At 37.9% G+C, this 26557-nt stretch overlaps 3 protein-coding genes across 3 annotated transcripts in view; 1 reads left to right on the forward strand and 2 right to left on the reverse strand.

Moving 5' to 3' along the window:
• Window positions 1–10189, reverse strand: part of STXBP4 (syntaxin binding protein 4) — a 101154-nt gene extending 90965 nt beyond the window's left edge. Inside the window, 1 exon segment of the mRNA XM_049772783.1 lies at window positions 10151–10189. The gene's annotated coding sequence lies outside the window, so the exon portion shown is untranslated.
• A 114-nt stretch (window positions 10190–10303) lies between these two features.
• Window positions 10304–15913, forward strand: LOC126007028 (cytochrome c oxidase assembly protein COX11, mitochondrial). Its single transcript, XM_049772550.1, has 4 exons — window positions 10304–10678; window positions 12907–13062; window positions 14710–14835; window positions 15488–15913. The coding sequence occupies exons 1-4, from the start codon at window positions 10307–10309 to the stop codon at window positions 15665–15667; spliced, it is 834 nt and encodes a 277-aa protein (XP_049628507.1). The 5' UTR covers window positions 10304–10306; the 3' UTR covers window positions 15668–15913.
• A 479-nt stretch (window positions 15914–16392) lies between these two features.
• The window catches only part of TOM1L1 (target of myb1 like 1 membrane trafficking protein), a 57390-nt gene continuing 47225 nt past the window's right edge, over window positions 16393–26557 (reverse strand). Inside the window, exons 12-16 of the mRNA XM_049771970.1 lie at window positions 23974–24025; window positions 20846–20948; window positions 20339–20420; window positions 18662–18760; window positions 16393–17065 (exon numbers count right to left, since the gene is read on the reverse strand). Of these exons, the coding sequence (XP_049627927.1) occupies window positions 18697–18760; window positions 20339–20420; window positions 20846–20948; window positions 23974–24025 (301 nt within the window). The 3' untranslated portion in view covers window positions 16393–17065; window positions 18662–18696. The remainder of the gene's footprint in view (window positions 17066–18661; window positions 18761–20338; window positions 20421–20845; window positions 20949–23973; window positions 24026–26557) is intronic.

The following is a 26557-nucleotide window of genomic DNA, read 5'->3' on the forward strand; positions in this document are numbered from 1 at the left end:
ATGGTGTACTGGTGTAAACATCTCACTTGCTATCCCTAAAAAGCTGAAGGGCAATCAGCAACTCAGCACACTGGGAACTGATTGACAGGAAAATGCTGGTCTAGGAAATAGCTGCCAAGAAATATAGGAGGATTGTTTCTTGCAAAAGGAGAATAAAAAGATCCCAGAGCTAACTGTCTCTGGGAAAATAAAGCAATTTAGTTTTTTGCTTATTTTCTCAGAGAAATTAATTTTAATACTTTCTACAGATAGCTTCCACTAAGATAAAAAAAAAAAGAGAGAGAGAGAGAGAAAACATTGGGGCCACAGCAGTAGTACAGTGGGTAGGGTGTTTTTCTTGCATGTGCAGACCAGGATTTGATCCCCAGCATCCCATATAGTCCCCTAGAGCCCTAGAGGCATGATTTCTGAGCACAGAGCCTGGAGAAATCCCTGAGCACCACCGGGTGGTGTGGTCTAAAAACAAACAAAAATATAGAGAAAATGAAACTGGTAATCGTCTGACAGAAATTACAGTAATATTAACTTGAAGAAATTATCATAATGACATACATTAGCTAGTATATTAATTTTGGGGTAGTTAAAACATTGCAGTAAATACATTACACTATACATATGTGTGGGTATAATAAATTCAGGTACCCAGTATTCCCATTTCTTATCATTCCTTTTAGCTCTGTATTCCTGAGTAATAAATAGGAAAATATTTTGATTGCTTGACTTTTGTTTTGACAATGACCTACAGAGGACAAAAGCTCAGGCTGTGCGCTGCACTATCCTTGATTCAAGAGGTCAGAGAGATTCGGAGATGAACTAGTTTTCCAGATACACAGAATTTCAGCATTCCATGAACAGTTGTCTATTTTCCACTTTCTGTACTTAGCTATGTATTTTTGTTATTTCTGGTCTGTAAAACTATGCAGTTACATTTACAATGTTTATGAATTTCAGGTTTCAAGTCCAATGGAAATCAACTTGTTCACAGTGAAGTTATAAAGAATGTGTGCATATATTCTTCTAGTTCTGTAAGAATTTCATTTTTAAATCATTAAACTACTTGAAGTCTATGCTAGGGGTACAGCTTTGGATGTTAATTTAGTCTGAAATGAACTGTCTGTAGTCTGCTTTAAAAGACTTCATTGTATAATTCTCCTAGTCAATGGCTTTATATTTAAAAAAAGCACAAAACCTTGGTTATTTTTTATATAAATATATATATTACCTTCATTTATTATTGTTATTATTATTTTTGATTTACCTATCTATTTTGGTCGATTTCTCTGTTTGGGTGCGATTATTGAAAGTGTTGTCCCCAATTATACTTACTTTTTTTTCTCTCTTCCTTTTTTCTTTTTCGTTATGTGCTATGCCATGTTTCTCAATTCAAGACCATGGCGTGATTTTTGTTTGTCTGTTTTTGTTTTTGTTGGTTTGTTTGTTTTGTCTGTTCTTTGAGGTGCTTATCGATATAGCTGGAGCCCTCACTGGATATTTGATACTTCTTTTGGTACTAGTGGAGTGTTTTACCTTCTTTTTCTCCATCTCCCAAATTGATGATAAGAGCCTTTAGAAGGACTCCGCCCATTTTCGGGGTATTAGACTCTTACCCCAGTTTATCACTTTTCTCTTTTTCAAACAAAACCACGCAACTTGAACTAGCTAGTCCTGCCTCCAGTTAGAGGGGGAAATAAGGAAGGCATCAAGACCAAACAGGTGCAAGACTACTAAGTAGTGGGTTGGATACAGAGGGGACCACATATTCTAGCCGCCCTGGGGTGAGGGAAAAGGAAATGGGAGGTAGGACAGAAACGGAGGTGTAGGGAGGACAATTTGGTGATGGGAATCCCCCCTGATTTTATGTAAATATGTACCTAAAATATTATTGTCAACAGTATGTAAGCCACTATGATCAAAATAAAAAAAAAAATAAAAGTGTGCTGTCTGAGAAGTGTATTGGTCTCTGGTCTGGCATGTTATGTCTACTAACTTGCCTTGAAGCTGAGCAGCCACCTAGCCAATTAATTACTCTTAGCCACAGTTTCTTCCTCTTTTGATTATCAGTAAAATAATATTTACAAGATCTCTCTTAGTTCTAAGAATTGAAAATTCGTTCCCAGGTTTAGGAATGTATTGAGTCCCCAAATGTAACTTGAGGCAAAAGCTTTCTTTGAAAGATGTTCATGATACTTTTAAGATCAGTTTTGTGCTGAAACAGGATGAAGTACCTTGCGGATAGGCCTTTTGGGAAGAGTTAGAAGGAATACAAACTGTGTTTCTGTACTAAAACTTTACATTAAGGTCATTTCAAGAGAGGATAAAGGAATGAAGGTACTGGATAAACAGTCTAAAAATTTAGATTCCAAGACCCTTAAGTTAGAAATCCTTATTGCAGATTACTTGAAATTTATTATTAAAGAGTAAATATCTCTTATTGTAAAATTAAATTACAGTTTTAGCATTACACTTGAGAGGGAAAAAACAGTAGTTACAAAGTTTGGCAAGTTGTTTTATACCTTATTACAATAGAGACTCTTCTGTTTACTACATCCTAGGGTAGTTTTAAGAACATTAGCAAAATCAGGAATAAATCCCTTCTCTGGCAGTCAGTAAGCAGTCTTTTTTAAATGAGGAGCGATTTCAGGAAATGAAGGTTTAAAAGATCATGAAGGAGTTATTTTCTTTTCTTCTTTCTATTTTTTTAATGAATGAAAATTAAGGCCTGTGGCATGGCTGAGTGGCAGAGAGACTGGCTTGAAACTGTTAGCTAGGTGAAGCTGCAAATTTGACCTCCAGCATCTCCCTGGAGTGGGCTCTACTACAAGGCATGGTTGGGGTGTCCAGGCACCACAACTATGTGTATGAGAGCATCACCACCAAGGATGTGAGCCCTGGTAAGAAGTACAACAAAATGGGCACATGGTTCACAGCTGAAGGGCAGAAACCCCTGAAAGCATAACCAAATATACAACCCTTAACAAGCACCACAACCAAGTGTGTGAGTCTTGCAGCCAGATATATAAACAACTGTCTTTGAGCCTTGGTCATTGCAAAAACAAGAAGGGAAGTGAGCGCAAAATTAGTCAAAACCCTTCAGGAATTCAGTTCATCTGCCTTTGAAGTGGAAATATAGCACATGCCTGAAATAAAGCATATCTTTGAGAAAACAAAATAAAACAAAACTGTCCCCCCCCAACCAAAAACAAAAAGGAGCTCTAGGTTTCTAAAAATAGAAGACCTACAAGGAGCAACGTCTTGCTTTCAAGAACTTTCCCTATACTACTTAACTGCCTTTAGTTTGTTTTATTCGCAACCTCTTCAACTGCACATTTACTCATATAATTCTGTGCAGATTCTGCTATGTGCTTTGGATATTACAGTGAACAATGGTTTACATTTTACTGTTGAGAGAAAAATAATTTTAAAAAGGTAACAAAATGGTCTAGATTTCATATACTCAAAACGCAGTATCATCACATGTGACATCACAGAGGAAGGCTAATTAGGACAGCGAAGTGTTCTAGCTAGTAGCCAAATAATAGGTCAGCCAGGAGGCAAAAGGACAAAATACTTCACGCAGAAAAAATGTTTCAAGGTAGCACAAGATAAATGTGGGATGCTATGGATCAGAACAAAGAGTTGCATAAGCATAGTGAACTGAGAAAAAGAGAATGGATATAAAGTTCCAAAAGTGTCTAGAATTAGCCTTATACCATGGGTCACACTCCCAAGAGGGATCATGAAAAGCTTGGCAACAGTGAAAGGTTTCTGGACTTGCATGGATCAAAAATTAATTAAAAATCAAACATCTATTGAATCTACAGTATTTCTGTCAGCATTCACCAGTGTTTAATTTCTTAGGTAAAAATGGGTCAGAATAGAAGTTTAAGCCCTGGTCTAAATTACCCAGGATTTTCTAAGTCATTGTTTGGATTTTAGCTTAATTTTATTTCACACAATCATCTGACTATTCTCAGATGACCTGAATTTGCCTTTTGCCCTGATTCTTTACCTATCACCTTACAGTTTGGCTCTTCGAATACTGGTGGTTTTCTGTCTTTGACTTGAACTGCTTAGTAATAGGTTGACAATGCTTGAATCTGAATTATGTAAAATGTTAGTTCATGTGGGATACACACATTCTATCTGTCTCTCTTTCTGTATCTCTCTCTCTCTTTCTGATATAATCCAGGCTAAAGGTATTCTTTATATTTACCTATAGCTATGTCAGAACAATCAGGCTATATATGTTGTGGGCCAATACAAAATAAAGATGGAAGACCCTTATTATCCCTATTAAGAAATTACTAGAAATTTCAAGACAGTGACAGCAAAACTTTAATTAAGTACAGGGCTGGATGATGGAGTCCGCAGATCTCAGTTTCATGAAGCCATCCTGATCTTGGTAAATGTTACTTGCAAACCATAAATGCTAAGAAACTGCTTTGAGTTACCTTACTGTCCATAATATAAACTTACTAAGCATCTTTAAGTGAAACAATTACTTAAGGATGTGGCTTATAGTAAGGTAAGATGCCAGGAAAGATGAAACATTAAATCAAAATATACTAGGTCAACTTTGCTATTTTGTATGCTTGTTAGAAAATAGTAGTTATCCAGCATTTTCTCAAGAAAACTACACTGCACTAGCTTACTATTGGTTCCATTGCATGACTTTTCTCTTTCAGATAAAAGAATTGTTACAAATAGCTATCAAATAAATAGTTAATACTGTTAGAATAATTGTTTGATACTTCACATTGCCAAATGGATCCAGTAGCTTTACTACACAGACAGCTAAGAAATATAGCCCAGTTACTAATATATAAGATGCAATTTCCTAAACTATATTATGTATTAAACACACTAAAAACATAATTAATTACAAACCATATTAAAAAATAATACATCTTTTACTTTCCAAATCTTCTCAAAGCCAGAAAACATGTTACTGAAGAATTGCCCCCCCCACTGTTATGTTCTTTCACATTCTCACCCATTTTGATCACTCTCAACCTCCAAATGGTTCCCATGAAAAATAACCCATTTCACCTCTTCTGTAAAATTAGACAAAAAATGTTCATAGATCTTAATCACTTATTGGTAAAGTATATTTACAAATGGTACCAACTCTGAAATATAAATCTAATGTTTGATATTATAGGTAAGTAATAAACAAGTCTCCAAGAATGGGATTATACTTGCTATGCCTGGAGGTGCTTCATTTCGTTCATGGTAAAACCCCATTACAAAGCATTAGTTAGCATAATGATTTATGTAATCTCACAAGCATACATATGCAACCAATACTTCTTTACTGCTGTCAAGATTATTATACTTTGAAAATTATAATTTGCAATTGTAAAACAAAATAAAAGAGTCTACAACTATTTCTGACTTAACTATGCTGCTACCCAGTGCTAAATGAAAAGGTTGCTTGGAAACAACGGATGGTGGGAAGGAATGTATTATTGAATGCCATTCACATTTGTATGTGAGTGGAGTACATAAATGGGAAGTTAAAACTATGACTTGTATTAGAATCCACAAGTCATGATTTTGGGTGCCACTGTCATGGCTACCACTGGCAAAATCACAGTTCTTAAAGCAGTCCTGGAGATATTTGGAGAAGCTGAGGTACAAGATAGGCTAACCAAGATAGGTAAAGTATCAGAGAAACCTAACAATGCTTGGGATTTTTTAAAAATATCACTACCATTGGTGCTGGAGAGATATCACAGTGGAAGGGCATTTGCTTTGTGCAAGGCCGACTCAGGACAGACCTGGGTTCCATATGGGCATCCCATATGGTCCCCAGAGTCAGGAGCGATTTCTGAGTGTAGAGTTAGGAGTAACCCCTGAGTGCTGCCGGATGTGGCCCAAAAACCAATAAATAAATAAGTAAATAAATAATAAATCACCCAAGAAAATCCAGAAATGCTATGCCTAGAAATTGAAGAGAAATAAGAAGCTACTATAGAATGAAGAAACTAAAAACAAAGTTATTTCATTAAAAACCATCTCAGAGAAAGCATGCCTGTCAGGAATTATTTTCCGTGAATACACTAAAAAATAGTTTTGCTTAGCTTGAATTTTTGTACTGTAGGAGTTCTTAAAGTTTTCCACTTGAGAGAGTTTTCCCTTTTACATGAGAAATATTGATGAGACACCAAAAATGTAGATTTGTAAGATAGGTATGCAAATCACTTAGTAACCATTAAGAAGTTATGTTATCTGACTCTCATTTTCAGTACATGACCACATATGGAGTTGCAATCACACTTTAAAAGCTAGTGCAGAGTATGTAAGCTTATCTGAATGGATGCTATAAAACTCTTTTAATATGTTAATTCACCAGTCACACTAATTTCTATAAGTATATCCTTTGGACATCTAATAAAAACACAATACAACTTTTTTGGAGTCTTAAAAGCAGAGAAAAAGTAAAAGAAATCCTAAAACAGTTAACATGATCATCTAATTCCTTACCTTAAAAGATACTTTGATTAAGCCAAAGAAACAGTGTTTCAGACAAGGCACTTGCCTTGTATGAGCCTGACTGGGTTCAATTCCAGACACACACATATACCTTCCCTTGAGCCCTGCCATAGGTGATTTGTGAGTGTAGAGCCAAGAATAAGTCCTGAGAACTGCCAGATATGCCAGATACAAACGAACAAATGAACAAAACAACCTCTGTTTATTAGTTTGGAGAGTAATGCTGGAATTGATTGTGTTTAGCCAAATAAATTTACTAAGAAAGTACTCCTTGATTTAGTTTAGGTTTAGGATATAAACACCGGTACATTCTGTAAAGTGAAAAGTTTGCTTTTGTTGGCACTAGAGATGTGTGACATAAAATGCTTTTGTAAGGACTTCCAGGAACCTTCTGTTGGTTTCTTTAACTCATAACTTTTTTCTGCCACTACTTTCCTTGGCTGTATATGCCAAATTGAACTCTGTGACCACAATTTTCTTCCTTGTCATCATGCCCTATCTGATCATGCTGCCTTGCTCTATGCTGTGCTTCAGTGGGTACTAGCTGCAACTTGACTTTTATGTGTTGTTTTTTCAGTTCACTATAATAGCAGTTACCCAGATTGTCATTTACATAACTTTAAAAGGAATCACACAACAGTTCCCCTAATTTGTTTAGTTGAGTCTCTGAACACCCAACAGAAGTAATATAAAATTCTGTTTGTTTATTCTGGAGCCATGCCTGGCAATGCTCAGGGGTTATCTTGGTTCTGAACTCAGTAATTATTCCCAGTGGTGCTTTGAGGACCACAATTGATGCCAGGGATAAAGCCTGGATCAGCCCTGTGGAAGGTAAGTTTCATACCTGCTCTCTGAACCCAGCAATACAAAATTCTAATTTTTTTTTACACTAGCTGGAAGAGAATGTAAGGCTCATGTCACAATTTTTTTTGTTTATGACAGAGAAAACATGAGACTTACCATAATAATATCCAAGTACAAAGCAAAACTTAATGCAATATATTTTAGATTCCAGGGTTGGGAACGTATTTACATAAATGAGAATAGTCACTACACTGTATTAAATTATTTTAATTTCTTTATTTACATAGGTTAAAATCATATACTTATCATCAAAAACTGACTTTTATGGAATTATTTTCTCATAACTTCTATTTAATTTCTTTAAATTTTGTTGGAGCAAGCAATATGAAATGCATTTGTTATATTTCTGCCAAGGGAGCAGGCTGTGTTGGTGGAGGGAAGGGCACACTGATGATGGGACTGATGCTGCATCACTGGAAGCCTGAAACATTTATAGTATTAACAACTCTGTAAATCAGTCTTTAAAAGATAAATTAAAAAATAATAATACAGGGGCAGGAGAGATAGCACAGCTGTAGGGCGTTTGCTTTGCATGCAGTCCATCGAAGACAGACTGTGGTTTGAATCCCAGCATCCCATATGGTCCCCTGAGCCTGCCAGGAGCAATTTCTGTGCACAGAGCAAGGAGTAACCCCTGAGCATTGCCAGGTGTGACCCAAAAACCAATACAACATACATATATGTATGTGTGTGTGTGTGTATATATATATATATATATATATATATATATATATATATATATATATATATATATACAAATCACAAACTCAAGAACTCATCAATTAACTGCTGAGATTTGCTTTTCTCACCTGCTAAATAAGGAGAGCACTATCTGTGCTGTCCCCATTACAGGATTGCGGTGAGGGTGAAATGAACATTTAAGTGCAAGGCTTGTAAGTGGAAAAGAACATAGACTTGTTTGCTTTATATTTTTTAAAGAGAGAGACAAGTCTTGTCCTGATAAATACTCACAATATAGACACAGACAGAAATGAAGCAGATGAAGATGAAAAAGATTTTCAAACATTCTCATAAGACAATATCCAAGCTTATTTCTGGACCTGTGATCACAAGTTAATCAATTACTCAATCAAGGTGACCATTATCACTTTGTTGCCACATTGCAATGGTCTAACTCTTCTGTTTCAGTGTATGAAGCCATCCCTTCAATTCAAACCTAATTACTAAATGTGAAACCCTAATATTTTCCTTTGAGTCTTCGAAACTTTCCAAGAGCTTCCTATTGCAACTTGAATCAAAACCCAAGTCAAGGACTTGTCAGCTTGTCAAAAGACTGTCAGCTATCTAGTGTTCTGATCCTCTTTACACCTTTATCCTGCTGGGAGGGTACTGGCCTCCTTTTCCTCCTTTAATGATATCTCTAATATTTCCTTGCCTCAACCTCATTCCTTGGCTTTAGATGGTCAATATGGAGGAGCCATAACTCAAATATCACAACTACTTGAATCTTCAGGCTCAAATGTCACCTAATTTGGCGCTAAATAATCAATCTTTCAGCAAATAGACACACGAGGGTGCAGGCACCCCAGCACCTCATATGGTCCCTGAGCTTGCCAGGAGTGATATCTGAGCACAGAATCAGCAGTAAATACTGAGCACAGCTGAGTATGATTCTCCCTCCCCGCAAAAAGAAATCAGATGTCACCTAACTTCTTTCACTGTCTGTCCCTCCTTCCCTTTTTTAATCACAGTATCCATTCCGATTGCTTTCATCGTGCTAATTAACTAAAATCCCCTTCCTTATATAGTATCAATCACATGCTTATCTCCTGTGTCCCTCCATTAGAAAGTACTGGAATAACAAAAGTCCTTTAGAGTTGCCCTGTGCTCTATCTGCCCCTAGCGATATGATCAGCACCTGACTCTAGCAACAGTGCATGACATAAATATTGAAGCATTTAGTCATCTATTTTCTCAAACCCTCAGGATCTTCATCTGTAAAGTGCTAATCAGCTTGTGCTGGACTTTAGAAATAAAAGTCTAACATTTTTTTGAAATTTTGCTTTCAGGCAGTGTGCAAACCACTTGACAGGCATGAATGATCCCACGCACTAGCATGATTATCCTTCAACAAAGCAAACCACCGCATCTTAGAGAAGTGTCAGGACACAGGCTCAAGTGAAGACAAAGTTTGGAATTCGAACCTTGGCTCTCCCATCCATGACAGAGCCCAGGCTCTTGCTTTGAGGGGAGCCCTCCTAGATATCATCGTTCCTTTAATAGAATGAGAGAAGGGTCTTTCTTTTCCAAGATGAACACCCCCACTTCTTCCATGCCCTCCTTAAATAACCCTTAGATCCAAGTCTTTCCCCTAAGCAAACTTTTCTTCCAAGTCACAGCGGTCATTTTCACTGGACATGGGGTGCAAAAGGGTGCAAGCAGAGCTACACCTCTATTCCCAGGAGTTGAAAAAGTTGCAAGTATTGGGGAAGAGGGATCATGTGCTAAGACTTAGGAAGGCTGCCAGGGAGAAGAAGCGATGCTTAAGAGCCCCCAAATCCAGGTGGGCATTGAGTGGCAATCGCGAGATCTGGGGTGATCACAATCCCTAGAGAAAGAGAGAGAGGGGATCGCGGGTGCATTCCAAAATCAAGACAAAGGCTGGTGACCAGGTTTAAGGCTGCTAGAAACTCGCCCGCCGCGAAAGGCGAGGCGTTTTCTTAAAAAAAGAAAAGAAAATCAGGAAGGCGCGGAGCCCAAAAGTCAAGTGGGAGGAACAGTTAGTTATAAAAAAAAAAAAAAAAAAAGCAAACGCCAACTTACCCCCAAGCCTGGCAACCCGGCCTCCGTAGCCACTGCGAGAAGCGCGTAGAGCTCCGTAGAGCGCCGGGTTGCCCTGGCAACGGCGGATCTCGCGAGAGCGCAGAAAGTCTCGCGAGATCCGCTCTCCGGAGCCCCGGACGGGCGGGAGCTCTTTCCGGAAGCCATGGGAGGGCTCGTCCTCTGGCGGGCGGGATGCCGGCAGGTCGCTTTCCGTGGTGGCTATTCCTGGAACCCTGTTCAGGCCGGCGCTCAGGCCAGGGGGGCCGAGAAGAACATCGAGCCGAGCCTCCGTGCCGGGGGGAATGGAGGAGGTGCGACTGAGAAGGGGCTGAGGCAATTCGGGACATGGAACCGCCGGAGCATGTCCCGGGACCTGGGGCCCCGGCGCTCCAAGAGCACCAACCCGTTCACGCATGCGCAGGAGAAGGACTGGCGGCGGCGCAACAAGACGGTGCTCACGTACATGGCCGCGGCGGCCGTGGGCATGCTGGGCGCCTCCTACGCCGCGGTGCCCCTGTATCGGCTCTACTGCCAGGTAGGGGCCCGGCTGCTGCTGCCCGATGCTCTCCGTCGGGAAGGAGCTTGGTTGCATGGTCGTCGAGCCTGCTGGGCTCTCTGGATCGGTAGGGAGCTCCAGGAGGTCATCATGAGTGAGCTGCAAGTTAGAGAGGCCAGCAAGCAAGAAATCAGGCCCTGGACAGCGGGTCCTGTTGGTGCAAATCACACTGCAGGGTGACAGCCACGTGTCTCGGATCCTCATTGATCAGAAAAGGAAAAGTAAAAAAGGTTTCAAGCCGGCATCCAGCAATAGCTGCCTTACTCTCTAAAGTTCTCAAACGTGCCTGCCTTTTTTGGTTTGTTTGTTTTTACACGTGTGTTTATGGGTCAAGGGTAGATGTGGATTAGAGGTAGAGCATTTGCTTTACAAGTGTCTGGCCCCAGGTTTGATCTCTTGACACCTACCTGTCTTCTCCCGACAGTTGTCATTTATATGAAGACCTCTGTTATTTTGTGACCCCCTTGGTTTCTGTGCCAAGTGGAAATGTGCATTTCTTAAGCTGGGGATATGGTTTTTGACCATTTTTCCCCCATCCGCCTCATGAATATGTAATGTAATTGGCTTACCCTGGGCTCTGTTTTAGATTAGAAACTGAGTCCTATCAGGTTTTGTTAGTTTTATCAATGATCTCAACCACAGCGGTGCTGTCCCAGCCCAGAGGTGCTAAGGGCCCTTGGGACCACACCTGGCAGAGATGGGAGATCATCAGACTTTACAATCTATGTGATTTTGCGAGGGATTCTATTTGGGACTCAGTTGCTCCAGCTGTTTTTGTTGTTGTTGTTGTTGTTTTGTCGTCTCCCTTCTGCTGTTTTTATTTACCTGCCCCCAACTTTATAGATTTGTGGCCTTCATCTGGTAGCTTTGTTTTTGTTTTGTGTTACACTTCTTAGAGCACAGGTTCTATTCCAGGCTGGGTGCCCCAGGACAGGAAAATAAAAATAATTGTAACTTGTAATCTTAAACTTAAATTGGCTATTAAAGAATGACATTTCCAAAAGCATCTTTACTCATAAAGCCAACAACAAAAACGAGATTATACAAACCACTTTATACAGTGATCTTATTTTATGATTATGTAAAGTGTAAATTGAAGAACTTAATTATTGAACCCAGCACTTGTTTTTTCCAGTACTCTTTAATTTCTCCCAATCATCACACTTAGAAATTGAAAAAAAATTTATATTCAAAAATGGGATGCCAGGGAGAATATTCTAATTGATCAAGGGATGTTTTAAATAAAGTGACAGGTTTTTCAGGATAACGGGTTACATCTTCAGATTAAATCATTATGAATATTTTTTTCATATTAGTATTAAACAAGTGTAAAGAATTGCCCTCACATAAGAGCAGTTGAGTGAAGCTAGATCACTTGTGAAACGTGTTATTTTTTTCCTAGTAAAGACTATTTATCCAAAAACCAGAATTCTGACAATCTCAAGAATCAGAAGAGTGGTGACCTGGAAGTAGGAAATTTCATAAAGCATCTGATAAATAATGGTAGTGAAGATGGAGAAAATCTGTCAAGACATTGGTTATCCTCATTCATGCCTTACAATTATTAGTTGATTCATTAACCAAAGTTATCAATATAGAGTAAAAACTATACAAAATACATAAAAATATTTTTTTTAAATTGTGTGCATATGATATGAAGCAGAATATGTGATGGAAGCTAGAAATTTAATTTTTATCAGAATAAGAGTTATGATATGGAAAAAGTCCAGGCAGGAATGTGAGAAATGGAATTTTTGGAAGTTTTTTTAGAAAGATGTTCACTAGAATTTGTTTCATAAAATATGATACTGGGTAAATTGTATTTTTTGTGGGGGGTCACACTTAGTGGTACTCAGGGGTTACTCCTGGCTCTGCACTCAAAAATCGCTCCTTGGAGGCACAGGAGACCATATGGGATGCTGGGATTCGAACCACCATCCATCCTGACTGGATAGGCTGCTTGCAAGGCAAATGCCCTATCATTGTTCTGTCTCTCTGGCCCCCCAATCGACTCTTATTCCAAAGAACTAAGAGGTTTCTACAAACATATATAAACGGGTTCTTGAAGCCTCTGCAGTGGTCAGATCACTTGACATAGAAAACTGCTACTATAATAATATAAAGTGAAAATGTTTTAAATGTTTTCTTCAATAAATCAGTAGGTAAAAGTATTCTTTAACATTATTAGACTTTAATATTTTTCTTAGACTACTGGACTTGGCGGATCAGCAGTAGCAGGTCATTCATCAGACCAGATTGAAAATATGGTGCCTGTGAAGGATCGCATTATTAAAGTCACCTTTAATGCAGATGTTCATGCAAGTCTCCAGTGGAACTTTAGACCTCAGCAAACAGAAATATATGTAAGTGATGAATGCAGTCATAAAATACTTTTTGACTTAAACTTTATTTGATCAGACTTTCACAGTTTAGCAAACACTCTAGTAAACTCCATTTCAAAATACTGATACTCTGTTTTTACCACTCCCTTTTTTGTTCATTGTGGTGGCCGTAGTCTTCAGATGCCACACCAGTACTGGGGCTTCTCTGTGTGACCCTTTGAGGTGTGCACTGAAGGGACAAGCCACCTCCCCCATAGCTACTAATTGATAGTTACTGCAACAGAATATATGTTAAGTTAATTATATTAAAAATCAGTTTAAAGTCACATTTTTAATTATGTAAACTCATTTAAGTAGTTCTCTGATCTAATAGAGTTTATGAGCAAGCTATTGTGAATTTCTTCAGAGTTGGATGATAGAAGATAGAAAAATTCCTGATAACATTGAAAAGTATTTATTGATTTACATTGAACATATATCTCTTTGTTTAAAAGATGCTGAGTTTTGAAATAATCATATTAAGTATTCGTGTTCTACCTCAGAAAGAGTATAAAAGTCCTGGAGGACTTAATTGAAATTATTTCTTGACCTGATGAAATAGAAAAGCTCAGTCATAATCTTATAGGAAACCTATTAGTGTTTTCCTGGATTAGTAAACATTACTGTATTTCTTCAATAATTGAGGTCTTTATAGATAATAAAATTATTACTTCCAAGTACAGCATATAGAAAGTACTAAATTACTATCTGTAAGAGTAGCAGAATATCCTATAGATTGTTCTTTGTTTTGGGGCCATACCCCATGACGCTCAGGTTTTTTTTTTGTTTGTTTGTTTTTGGTTTTTGGGCCACACCCGGCGGTGCTCAGGGGTTACTCCTGGCTGTCTGCTCAGAAATAGCTCCTGGCAGGCACGGGGGACCATATGGGACACCGGGATTGGAACCAACCACCTTTGGTCCTGGATCGGCTGCTTGCGAGGCAAACGCCGCTGTGCTATCTCTCCGGGCCCTAGATTGTTCATAAAGTCTTTATTTGCTATGTTTTCCAAAACAATACTAAATGTTAAATATATAACTTAAAAGTTAAATATAACTTAAGTGTTTGGATAAATGTAATTTTCAATCAGAATATTACTCAGGTGAAAAAATTTATTCTGAGCTTAATGTTGATAACTCTTTAAACAGAATTGTTAGTAATGAAATTCAGGTGTAAGTATTAGGTTTAGATTATGATATGATTGACTTTTTTTTTTTTGCTTTTTGGGCCACACCTTGTGATGTCAGGGGTTATTCCTGGCTATGCGCTCAAAAATCGCTCCTGGCTTGGGGGACCATATAGGACACTGGGGGATCGAACTGTGGTCCATCCTAAATCTGCCACATGCAAGGCAAATGCTATCGCTCTGGCCCCTGATTAACATATTTTTGAATACATTAATTGCAGATTGTTTTTAAGGCTTTACATATTCAAGAGGATACTGTACCTAAACATAATAGACCTTTAGTTTTTCACTCATCTATGCAAAATTTGAAGATCAGTTATTTGCAAGTATAATTCAGTTTATTTTGTTAAGTCTTAACATTGAATTAGTTCTGTTCTAATGGAAAAGATAGGATTAATTTGGTATAGAAGGGAACTACTAAATATACATATTTTCTTTAAAACAGGTCATGCCAGGAGAGACTGCACTGGCTTTTTACAGAGCAAAGAATCCAACCGACAAACCAATAATTGGAATTTCAACTTACAATGTTGTACCATTTGAAGCTGGACAGTATTTTAATAAAATACAGGTATAAAATGCAAACTCTATAAAATGCTAGTTCATGAAACTGGATCAGAAAGATAGTAGAGGGGACTAAGGTGCTTGGGAAGACCCTGATTTGATTCCTGATATGTTTCATTGTTTCTGAGCAGAGCTAGGAGTAAGCTCTGAGCACCATGTAATGTAGCCCAAAAATCAAAAAGAACTCTATAAAATTATTTGGTACTAAATACATTGCAGTGTCTGTAGTGGGTACTAATTTTGAAAACTCAGGCACTCTTTTCGTTGGTTATACCAGCTATGATAGGTAGAAAACTAAACCTGTGTTTGAGATTGGAATTCATTTCTCAATTCTTTTTTTGGGGGGGGCACACGTGGTTATGCTCAGGGGTTACTCCTGGCTATGCGCTCAGAAATCACTCCTAGCTTGGGGAACATATGGAATGCTGGGGATCAAACCAAGGTCCATCCGGGATCTGCCATGTGCAAGGCAAACACCCTACAGCTGTGCTATTGCTCTGGCCCTCATTTCTCAATTCTCAAAAATAAAACTTGATCTAAAATGAAATAATGTGCTATTCGTCATAGAATGATGAATAGGCCATTTTAAACCTGGAACTGGTTTCTATTACAGGTAATCTAATGGGAATATTACTAAAATACTTTTCTATAATTTCTAGTGCTTCTGTTTTGAAGAACAAAGGCTTAATCCACAAGAGGAAGTAGATATGCCAGTATTTTTCTACATTGATCCTGAATTTGCTGAAGATCCCAAAATGGTGAATGTTGATTTCATCACTCTTTCTTACACATTTTTTGAAGCAAAGGAGGGGCACATGCCAGTTCCAGGATATAATTGAAGTTAACAACTAAGACATGCTTCAAATTTGTGATTTTTGAAAAATCATGTATCTTGTTTTCTCTCAGAGGAGAAATATTCTACAATTATGTGAACACTTATTTAAAATATTAACGGTTTCCCCAACTAGTTTACCTAAAACTGAGAATAAAGCTTCAGTTTTTAATCATAAGAATCTACATGCCTATAAGAATGTATTACTGTTTAAAAGATTATATTAAGTTTGGTAAATAGGATTAAAAATTTTTGAAATGTGTGTGTATATATATAAACTTGATGTTAAATAACTGTAGTCTGTCATATTTTAAGTCTTGCTTAGAAAGTGGGTTTGTTTTTTCCTCCCATACCAAAGATATTTATTTTAGGCTCTATGTCAGAGCTTTTGATGATTATTTCTAAAATAATTTTTTACTCTTATCTTTTATTAATAACTACTTAAATAAGTTCAAGATGGAAGAGGAACCACTAAGCCCTTCAGTTGATACTATGATTTCAAAATTTAACTGTATTTTTTCTTTTACAATCCAAGCTAAAATTTTATATTTATATCACTGAATTTCTAGTATTATAAAATTTAATGTCATAAAATGTAAATAGAATGTGTATCTACTAGATGTCTAGCATTTCCTGAGACAGTTTTAATTTTAATGTTAAAATATGTAAGTGTGAGTTTGCAAAGATTAACTGACAGAAGTTCTGTGAACAAACTGTAAAAAAATTGTTAACTTATTTTAATAGTAATTTATTTTTATTGTAATTTACAACATGTAAATGAGTTCACAATTTAATGTTTTCCAGTAGTCTTTGTTCCAAAGAGAAAAACTGCAGTTTAAAAAAAATAAGAAACATTAGAAACATCAAGACTCATATAAAGGCAGTTCAGTATATAGGCCAGTTACCTTTTTAGAGTACCTGACATAAATTAAACAAAAGAGTACTACTTGTAAAGATGTGTGCAAATTGACTCTTAAGATTACATTCTAGTTAAATGAAGGCACTCAGTATTTTTCCTGAATTTTTAATTTCTTATGTTCCATGCCTATCTATTCAGAATTATTTTTAATGTTCTTCATCTACTCATTTAGCTATATGACGGCCTGTGAAACAAACGCTGCAATTAAACTCCTTGGCCTCAATACAGTGAATTTTTCTTCTGAAATTTTAAGGGAATATGTGTTACAAAAAGTTCTCAAGCTCAAAGGCCTTCGCTGTTGTTAGGAACCAAAAATGTTACTCTGGAACTGTTCTTATTCCATAAATTGCAGAGGAGAAGAGTTCTACCACAGTTGATACACTGCTGGTAGGCCTTGTCTTCTGGGCAGGAAAGCTGTAGAGGATCTACCAGTTTGACAGTGTTGGTATTCCTAATGCGGGTAGTGAGCTGGTCTTCCACTTTCACCTACAATAGAAAGAAGATAATAATCACCTTCATTCTTCTCTTTTTTCAGTTCTTTGATAACTAGTTACAGTCCAGTATAGGAAAAGTAAGAACAGACTCTTGGTGAGGGAATAAGGGGAATAAATATGGTTACTAGGTGCTGGTGTTCATGTATTCATTAATAAACCATGGAGGTGACTAGTACAGCAAGTAGAAAGAATTCAGACTTCGTTTAGTTAGAAGAGAATAGGTTCTTCTCTTCATCCCAACATGTATTCTCTGTACATAAAAGGTAACCCTTGACTTCAGTGCTAAATTTCTGCTGTTCATCTACTTTTGATGGGGTCACACCTGGCAGCGCTCAGGGGTTATTCCTGGCTCTGGACAAGAAATCATCCTTGGCAGGCTGGAATTCAAACTACTGTCTGTTCGAATCTGCTGTGTGCAAGGCAAATGCCCTACCGCTATGCTATTTCTCTGGCCCTTGTTAGCCATATTTCTATACTAAAACTTAACTTCTGTATTCCCAATACTTAGGTTATGAAGAATGGACTTTATATTTTTATTAGTGAATAGTTTATTAGAATTAAATGATTTAAGAAACTTGTGTAGTACTAGTTAGCTTACCAAAGTCCAAGTGTCAGAAATAAGCTTTTAAAAATGTAAATATCAGGGCCAGAGCAGTGGCACTAGCTGTAAGGCTTGCTCAGGACGGACTATGGTTAGATCCCCAGCATCCCATATGGTCCACCCAAGCAAGGAGCGATTTCTGAGCGCATAGCCAGGAGTAATCCCTGAGCGTCAAATGATGTGGTCCCCTCCAAAAATGTAAATACAAGGGTCAGAAAAATAGAACACTAGATAAAATAATTGCCATGCACAAATTGGATTTAATCCCCAGCATCACATTGGCCTCAGCACTGCTTGCTCCAAACAAAAAGTTTAATACAGAGGAGAATAATAGTATTTACATATTAAATATGTAAAATTCAGTGTGTGCAAAATTTATCTAGTTAGCAAATATGATTACTGTGTCATGTTCAATATGTAAATATTGAACATCATATTTTAATCACCAGAGAGAGGGCTCAGAGGGAAAGTATGCTTCATATACAGGAGACATAGTACAGTTCCAGCACCACGTAGTCTTTGAGCATGGAGCTGTAGGCCACAATACACCCGGTGATGCTTAAGGGTCACTCCTGGCTATGTGCTCAGAAATTGGTCCTGGCTTGGGGAATCACGTGGGACACCAGAGGATTGAACCGTGGACCCTCCTAGGCTAGTGCTCCTAGGCTAGTGCGCGCAAGGCAGACACCTTAAGGCTTGCACCGGCCCCAAACAGTACTACAAACTTTTAAAACTTTGAAACTTTTTAAGTCCTCAAACTTTTTAAACAGGGCCAGTTCACTGTCCCTCAGACTGTTGGGAGGACTGGACTATATAGTGAAAACAAAAACTATGAACAAATTCCTGTGCACACTGCACATATCTTACTTTGAAGTGAAGAAACAAAACTGGAACACATACAATATATGGCCTGGGAGCATTAGTTTGAGGACCACTGCTGTGGGTGTGGCACAAAGTTTAAATATACTGATAATTCTGTTAAATTACCTTACAGACTGAACTTGGAAAGGCTTGTCTTTACCTCAGTGTCCAGTATGTGCTTGAGTTTCTTTTAAGTGAAGATTGTCGATTTCCTCGTAAATAGTTCTGAAACAAGGCATCATAGTAGATTATACTTTTCCTTAGAAGTTTGCTTGGCTTCATGCAACTTTCAGAGAAATCAAAAATTGTTCCCCTCCAAAAGAATATCAATGGCAGAACATTAAAAAATTCACCACTGTATCTTTTAACTATTCTAACCTTTAATACCTGTTCACGGTATATTGACTAACTAGAACACAATAAGCTTTCTAACTTCCTATGTGGAAGCAGAAACACATTATCAAGCAGAATTCAATCAATCTACATTTATAGATCAGTGAAAAATATTTCTGTGGATCACTAAATCAAATGGAAACCTTTATTTTTAATATATCAGTATGTATAAAAGTCTTCATTACTACATGATCCAAGTATACTATGCATTAAGCAGCAGTAACTTGTGAACTAGCAGTTGGAAACTATTGAAATAGGGAAATTTCATAGTCTTAATTTAAGAAAAATAATAAACTTTGAATGACATATTTATTCACTAATTTCAGAATGAATTATTGCAATGAGAATTTCAAAGCAAATATCTATTCATACCTATCAGAGAGAAAGAATGGGTGTAAATGGCAACCGCTACTAAGCTAGTATGTGAAAATGTACGGAAAGTACTACTCTAGCATCCAGAAAGACTCAAAGATCCATACATCTTTTTAACTATCCCAATAGTTAACTGTTGGCTATTAATTTTTAAATGCTCCTTTAAATTCTGCATAGACCAAAGCACAGCTGCAAGCAAGATACAATCTGCACACTTTTGGTTTCTAAGCAATGATTTCCATAAGCTTGCTTTCATCATTTTTAACAATTACGGGAGTAACCTTCAAAGTATATTAAAGCTCTAGTGTACCTATTATCCCATAAATATTTATGTACACTCAGCCTATGTAAAAATAATGCTGGCTATAAGAATTTCAAGTAAAGAGAAATCTTTACACAAACATTTTTTGCATTCATTTTTAAGCACATTTTTTCCCATAGGTAATGAAGATACAGAATTTTTATATAAGTTTTATGAGGGCATTAGTGGTCAAAGAACTATAATCTTTATAGTTCATGATGGTATACTTGTTAGTCGGTGAAAAGTACTCACTCTGAAACTGGACAAAAACTTTCTGCTAAGGCACCCATGAAGACTATAACTGAATCTGAAAAATCCAGTTATTTCTTAATGGGTGATCCCATCATTTTTATTTTTTAGTGACAAGACCAAAAACAAGACCATTCATAAAAGCTAATAAGCCTTCATAAAACCTCATAAGTTTTTTTTTTTTTTATTATTTTGGGTCACACTTGGCAGCACTCTGGGGTTACTCCTGGTTCTGTGCTCAGAAATCGCTCTTGGCAGGCTCGGGGGGCCATATGGGATGCCGGGATTTGAACCACCGTCTGTCCTGAGTTGACTTAGTACAAGGCAGACGTCCTACCGCTGTACTATCTCTCCAGCCTTGTCATAAGTCATTTTTAATAAGGACATCAATTTATGCCAAAATCTAAACAAACCTAACTAAAACTTAGCGCTGTTCATTCTGTTACCAAAGGGAACCAAGGCAAAGAAGAATCTTGTGAATGACTTACTCTGTAGTGGCAGCAGGAGCTAAGGGATCAAACTCCATTACTTCGTAGTAATTGGGTGGTTGAAGATCATTTTTTGTCATTGCTTTAGGCAAAAACAACACCAATAAATACACAAGATGTCTTTTTGAAAAGTCATACTTAATAGTCTTATGATTTAGATTTCAAATATAAAAGTCCAACACTGACAACTAGCAACAAATGTACTGGTGTCCTAAAACTCCTTTCAAGGATAACGAAGATATATGTTACAAAAAGATATCCTAACTTCAACTAAAGGCTCATTCATCCTGACATTTATGTTCGTTGCCATATAAGACATTCTTTACTACCTCTGACTGTTGGTCATACTGATATCTGCCATGCATTTACTTCATGTTGCTTTAAAATGCAAATGAACTTTAAGTTTTACTTTCAGTATATCTATTTTCAATTTCAGTCTATCTCTGGCAGACCCAATTATCCCTACAAATTTCAATATTAGATGAAAATAAGGTCTTAATTACCTACCTGGATGATTGCCAGGCAAGGGTGGCAGTCTTTCATTTGATGTTGCTGAAATGTTTGGTTGACTAACAGGCTGGAGTAATACTGAATTCGAATGTTCCAGAAACTGAAGAAAGCATAGCACGTGTTCCAATAAATAATCCACATTAAACTTTATTAGACTCCTACACTTCCAAGTGGCACTATTCCAAGATTTATACAATTAGTAATTATCAACTATATCTTTAGCTTTTTCATAACTATTTATGAAAACTTGTTTCATGCCTACTGCACCTAATTTCCCATATAAAATACATTTTTTAAAGTGTTTAAAATCAGAATATATGACTCAGCCCAGCTTCTGTTTGATGCTTAAAATTTCAGTTTTTTAAATAAGAAAATTAACACTACGGAAAGACAAGGTGGGGACATCAAGTAAGGACTGGTAAAGATTAGTCTATTAAAAATATTTTTCCTTCCAGTTATCTTCATTTATTTCACAAATATTACCTGGACAACATAAGTTCCCAGCACTTATGGACAACATAAGTTCCCAGCCTACCTGGGGACAGATGATCAATAAATGTAAACATTTCAAAAACAACATCCACAAAATGAGAAGTGAATGCATGCTCACAGGTTTTGTTTTGGTGGAGGGGGAAGGAAATACTGCAGAACTCCTGCCTCAGCATACACACAGGAATCATTCCTAATATTGCTCAGGAGACCACAGGGGATGCCGAGGATTGAACCTAGGTTGGCCATGTGCAAGGTAAATTGCCTTCCTGCTGTACTATCACATCCTACATAGATCTAGCTGCTTGCTGCCCAGCACATTTTAGCCAACAAACCATCTCTTATAATTCAAACATGAACCTGTAAATATCCACACTTCTATGGCAATATTCATTTCCATGATATAATTAATATTGACATTCCCACTTTCACGACGGAATCAATGTTAAGATGGCAATGCTGTAAGAAAACAAACTTGTAAGGGCAAATTCAGCAATCTTGGCCTCCTTACTAAGGGAACCTTGAACCCAACCTTGACTCTGGAAAAGCCTTGGAGCTCTTAGAGGGGGCAGGGCCAAGGTCTTTGCTCTGAAGTTTCTGAAACCAGGAGCCCAAAGGAGAGGGGAGGGGCTACAAACAAAATAATCAGATCAGCATAGCAAGCGCTCCTTCCCCCCACCCCCATACACTCCTAAGTAAATTGGAGCAAGGAATAAAAAAAACTCCTAGGAGGGATAAAAGCAGATGAGTAATGTAATTTTACTTAAAAAAAAAAAAAAAGATTCTTCTGGTTTCAGTTTGGAGAATAAACAGAGGCATGGGCGGATTAGATGGAGACACAAGCTAAAAAAGGGTAACTGGAGGGAGTAGGAAGTCCTGGCTAAAGATATATAAGTCAAAAGAAAGAAAGGAAAACCAAGCATAATTTTCTAAGGTAATTGATCTTGTTGATGAATTTAAAGGAATTAGTCAATGAATCTTTAAGAGACGTTGACACTCTTCCCCTGTAATGGCAATTGGACTGGACATGCCACCTATAACTATGAAAAGCTACTATATATGTATATATACTGTATATAAATATTTATAAACAATTTAAATATATGTTTACATTGTTTATATATTTATAATATGCTCTATAAATATATATTTAATATATAAAATATATCTATAGTATGTACTGTATATAAAAATGTAAGTATAAAAAGGTAAATAAAGCCTGGCAGTTGGGAGTGGAGGAACAGATGCTGCTCTGCAGCTACCTCTGCCTTTATCCCTCTCCTCTCTCTACCTCTCCCCCACATCTCCCCCTCCCACCCTACAGGCCTTTCCTCCAAGCTCTCTAGCTGGCTTTTTCCTCCCCTCCCCTCCTCTCCTCTCCTCTGCTCTTCTTTCCTCTCTTTCTCCTCTTTCTCCTCCCTCCTTCCCCACCCCCACCCCCAGGCTGACTTCTGGAGATGTGCACAAATAAAAGGCAATGGTGTTTCTACTCTTCTCACTCTGGCTGCTCTCTAGCTACTGGGCCAGGTTGCTACATTCTGACATCCCTGGGAGGGTCCACAGACCTGAGAGAGGCTATTTATTGGTGTGAGCTATACTGTAGGAAAAGTAGGGTTGGAAAGAAATCGAGTATAAATGTTAAAAGGAAGATCAGAGTTCTAAGTTTTAGAAGAGTATGGGCTGCAGCACTTGTGATTTATCTGAATCTAAATGGTTGGGACTAAAAAGACAAAACAGTGGGTAAGGCAGTTGTGTACACAGCCAATGGGTTCAATCTCTTCTACTGTATAGTTCCCTGAGGGATCCCTGAGCACAATCCACAGCCAGGAGCAATCATTGATGACTGCCATGAGTTGCCCCAAAATCAACAACAATAATAATAATCTGGAAATTTGGATATATTTCCAGACACAAGACCTAGGAAGCAAAGAGGAATGAATGTAAACAGTCAAGTCTGAGTTTTGAGGCTTCAATACCAAAAGCAGCAGTGGGAAGGGATTAGCAAAGGAGGCAGAGAAGAAATGGAATGAGGTAAGTTAAAAATGAGTGGGGGTTCCAGGACAGAGAGATGGTTTAAAGGATTGGGGTACATGCTTAGCATAATGAAGCCCCAGGTTTAATCACTGGCATAGCATGACCCCCAAACCACCTCTAGGAGTGGTTTCCAAGTACTACGGGTATACCCCCCACCCCCAAACAAAATGAACAGGGAAAATGAAACCAAACAATGTCACTTGTTACTGCTAGACTAGTAAGGACAGGCAAAGAATGACAAGACTAAATTTTGTCACATGTTCCTCATCATGGCTGTGATAAGAACTATGCCAATAAAGTGGCAGGACTGAGAGCCTGTCTCAAGTCTCAAAGAGGAGTCAGGAAAGAAGTAGAAAGTGAAAATACAAACTATTTTCAAGGAGCTGTGTTCTTGTACCATCCTTCTAACATGCTAAGGGAGATTCTCAACTTGTCCATCTTAAAAGATTCAAAAGATGACAAGGCAAAGTTTTGTAAGGGATACTTCAACACTTCATAAATATTTAAATATTGGGCAGAACACAGTATTCATGATGGAAGCTCCACTCTGAACATGATAATCAGTTGATGGTGCACTGCCAGGGAAAGATTTCATTACTTACATTCTCATAGGTAGAATCTGGGGCAGGGTTTTGGCTGGTCCTCTGGGGAAACCTAGGATAGTGTGATAACAGTGTGATTACCCTATGGTAAGAACATAAATCTTGAAAATAAGATGGTCAAACAAAATCCAAAATGTATCTTCAGACTCCACCAAATGACTCTTCACGTACCATTTGCCATTGATTTTTAGTGTCCAGTAGCTCAAAATGCCCAAATGCCAAAAAGAGGAGAGACCTGGGCAGTGGTAACTGCCTCACAGTAACACAACCGATAAAGGGTATTTCCATCAGAGTAGCTGCCACTCCATCCATTCCTGAAGGGCACTAGGTAACAGAGCTAAGGTTATAACCTTAGGAGCAATTTCCGGGTCAGATGAAGTCAATACACTTACTCTCTCCCACCAAACAAAACTATTAAACTTGAATAGGATATGAAGGGCAGATATCTGAGAACTGAAAAGCATATTATTACAGACTGACAGAGAAAGAACTGGAATTTGACCATCTTAAAACTTTTGTCAATGTTAACATTGTCAAAACTTAACTATTATAGGAGTTATTAGTACCCTTGGGCTCAATGCTATGAGTCTAGACATCCAAAAGGTGAAACTCAGTTAGACACAAGCTTCAAGAGAAGGCCTTTGGCTCACAAAGATCAGAAAAGGGAACTATCAATGTCCAGAGTGGGGAAATTAATCCTTTGGTCTCTCTCCTCTTACTATTTGCACACCCAGATCTCAAAGCACAATTCAGGCCAATCCACAAAATCAAAGGCCTGAATTACATAGGAGAGTAAAGCTTCAACTTTTGACTTCTGGCTTTGGGCCACACCTGGCAGTGCTTAGGTGTGACTCCCAGACTCATGGTAGTGCTGGGGTCAGCCTCAGGCCTCCTGTATGAAAGCAAATGCTCAGCCCACAGAAATCTCTCTCTAGTCCAGCTTCAGTATTTTTACTGAAGATTCAAAAAAGAGGCACTCCAAGAAATTAAAGGGTAAATCACAAAGAGGGAGTAATATGGGCAGAGGCCCTCAAAGTTGTTTATGGGATTCTGGGCTCAACCCCATGTCTCTGTGAACCTAATAAGATGCTGGACACAAGAGTCCAGAACACAATGCTACTGCAGGAACTTAAAGTGAACATTAGGTGGTGCACATGTGAGGAAAATTTGAACGGTCTGACAGGGTTTTGACAATTTAACTAGAACCAGGGCACACAAAAGGCAGGTTAAAATAGCATGAACCTAACGAGGCTGTTTGTCTATTAACATCAAGGTGACAATCAACAGGATTTAAGAGATGCTCTCTCATAACTTTGAAAGTGCCCAAGATACAATTCAAAACCATTAGGTATAGGAAGAAATGAAAATTCTAATTTTTAAGAGAAAACACAATCAACAAACATTGATGTCAAGGATGCACAGATGCAAAAATTCTCTCAAGAGACTTTAAAGAAGTTACTATACAAACATTTCAAGTAACTGCAAATGCTCTGGTGGGGGAAATGGAAGCACAAAGTCTTAGTGAAGAAATTATATGAGTGCCCAGAGAGATAGCACAGCGGTGTTTGCCTTGCAAGCAGCCGATCCAGGACCTAATGTGGTTGGTTCAAATCCCGGTGTCTCATATGGTCCCCCGTGCCTGCCAGGAGCTATTTCTGAGCAGACAGCCAGGAGTAACCCCTGAGCACCGCCGGGTGTGGCCCAAAAACCAAAAAAAAAAAAAAAAAGAAAAAAAGAAAAAGAAATTATATGAAAAGAAGTAGCCACAGAAATTTTATGGTAATTTTAGAAAAAAAAATACAGTAATTGGATTTTTTTTAGAACTTACAGAAGAGTTCAATAGAAAATGAAAATGTAGAAAATAGTGAACCTGAATATAGATCAAAAGAAATTACTCAATCTTTGGCCTAGAGAAATAATATTGTGAGGAAGACACTTACGGTCAACTCAGGTTAAATTCCTAATGCCACCAATACGGCCAGGAGTGATCTCAGAGCACAGAGCACCAAGTAAGCTTACTTATTTCTTTTGGAAAGTCTTTATAAATGTGATTAAGGCTCTGGAGATGGGAACACTGTCCTGTCTTATACAAGGGCCCTAAATCCAATAATCTTGGACATATTTCTCTCTCTCTTTCTCTCTCAAAGTGCTTGCATGCACATGTTTTGTTCTTTCTCTACCCTCTCTTTTCTCTTCCCTTTATTCCCTCTAGCCCCCTTTCTACCTCTCATTTATTTAGGCATTGTGATGTACCATGATATTAAAAATAGAGTTTTGGGCATGCAATTCAAACTTTGACCACCAGTATCAGCTCTACTACTGTCCCAAGTCTCCCTTCCAGGCCCCAACCTGCCATGATCCATACAACGATGTGATCTTACAAAAGAAAAGTGGAGGAAGCAGAGAGATATTCAAGACTCACAAGAGAGAAAAGATGTGAACATGGAACAAAGTGAAGCAATTAGCCACCAGCTCAGGAATCCTGGGACACTAACAAGCTCGAGAATCTGCTCTTCTCACAGGGCTGCAGTAAATTTCAAACTTAAAGCATCCTGCCCCATAAGGAAATGTATACCTGTGGTTT

This window comes from Suncus etruscus, chromosome 1 (genome assembly GCF_024139225.1).
Source record: "Suncus etruscus isolate mSunEtr1 chromosome 1, mSunEtr1.pri.cur, whole genome shotgun sequence".
Taxonomy (NCBI): Eukaryota; Metazoa; Chordata; class Mammalia; order Eulipotyphla; family Soricidae; genus Suncus; species Suncus etruscus.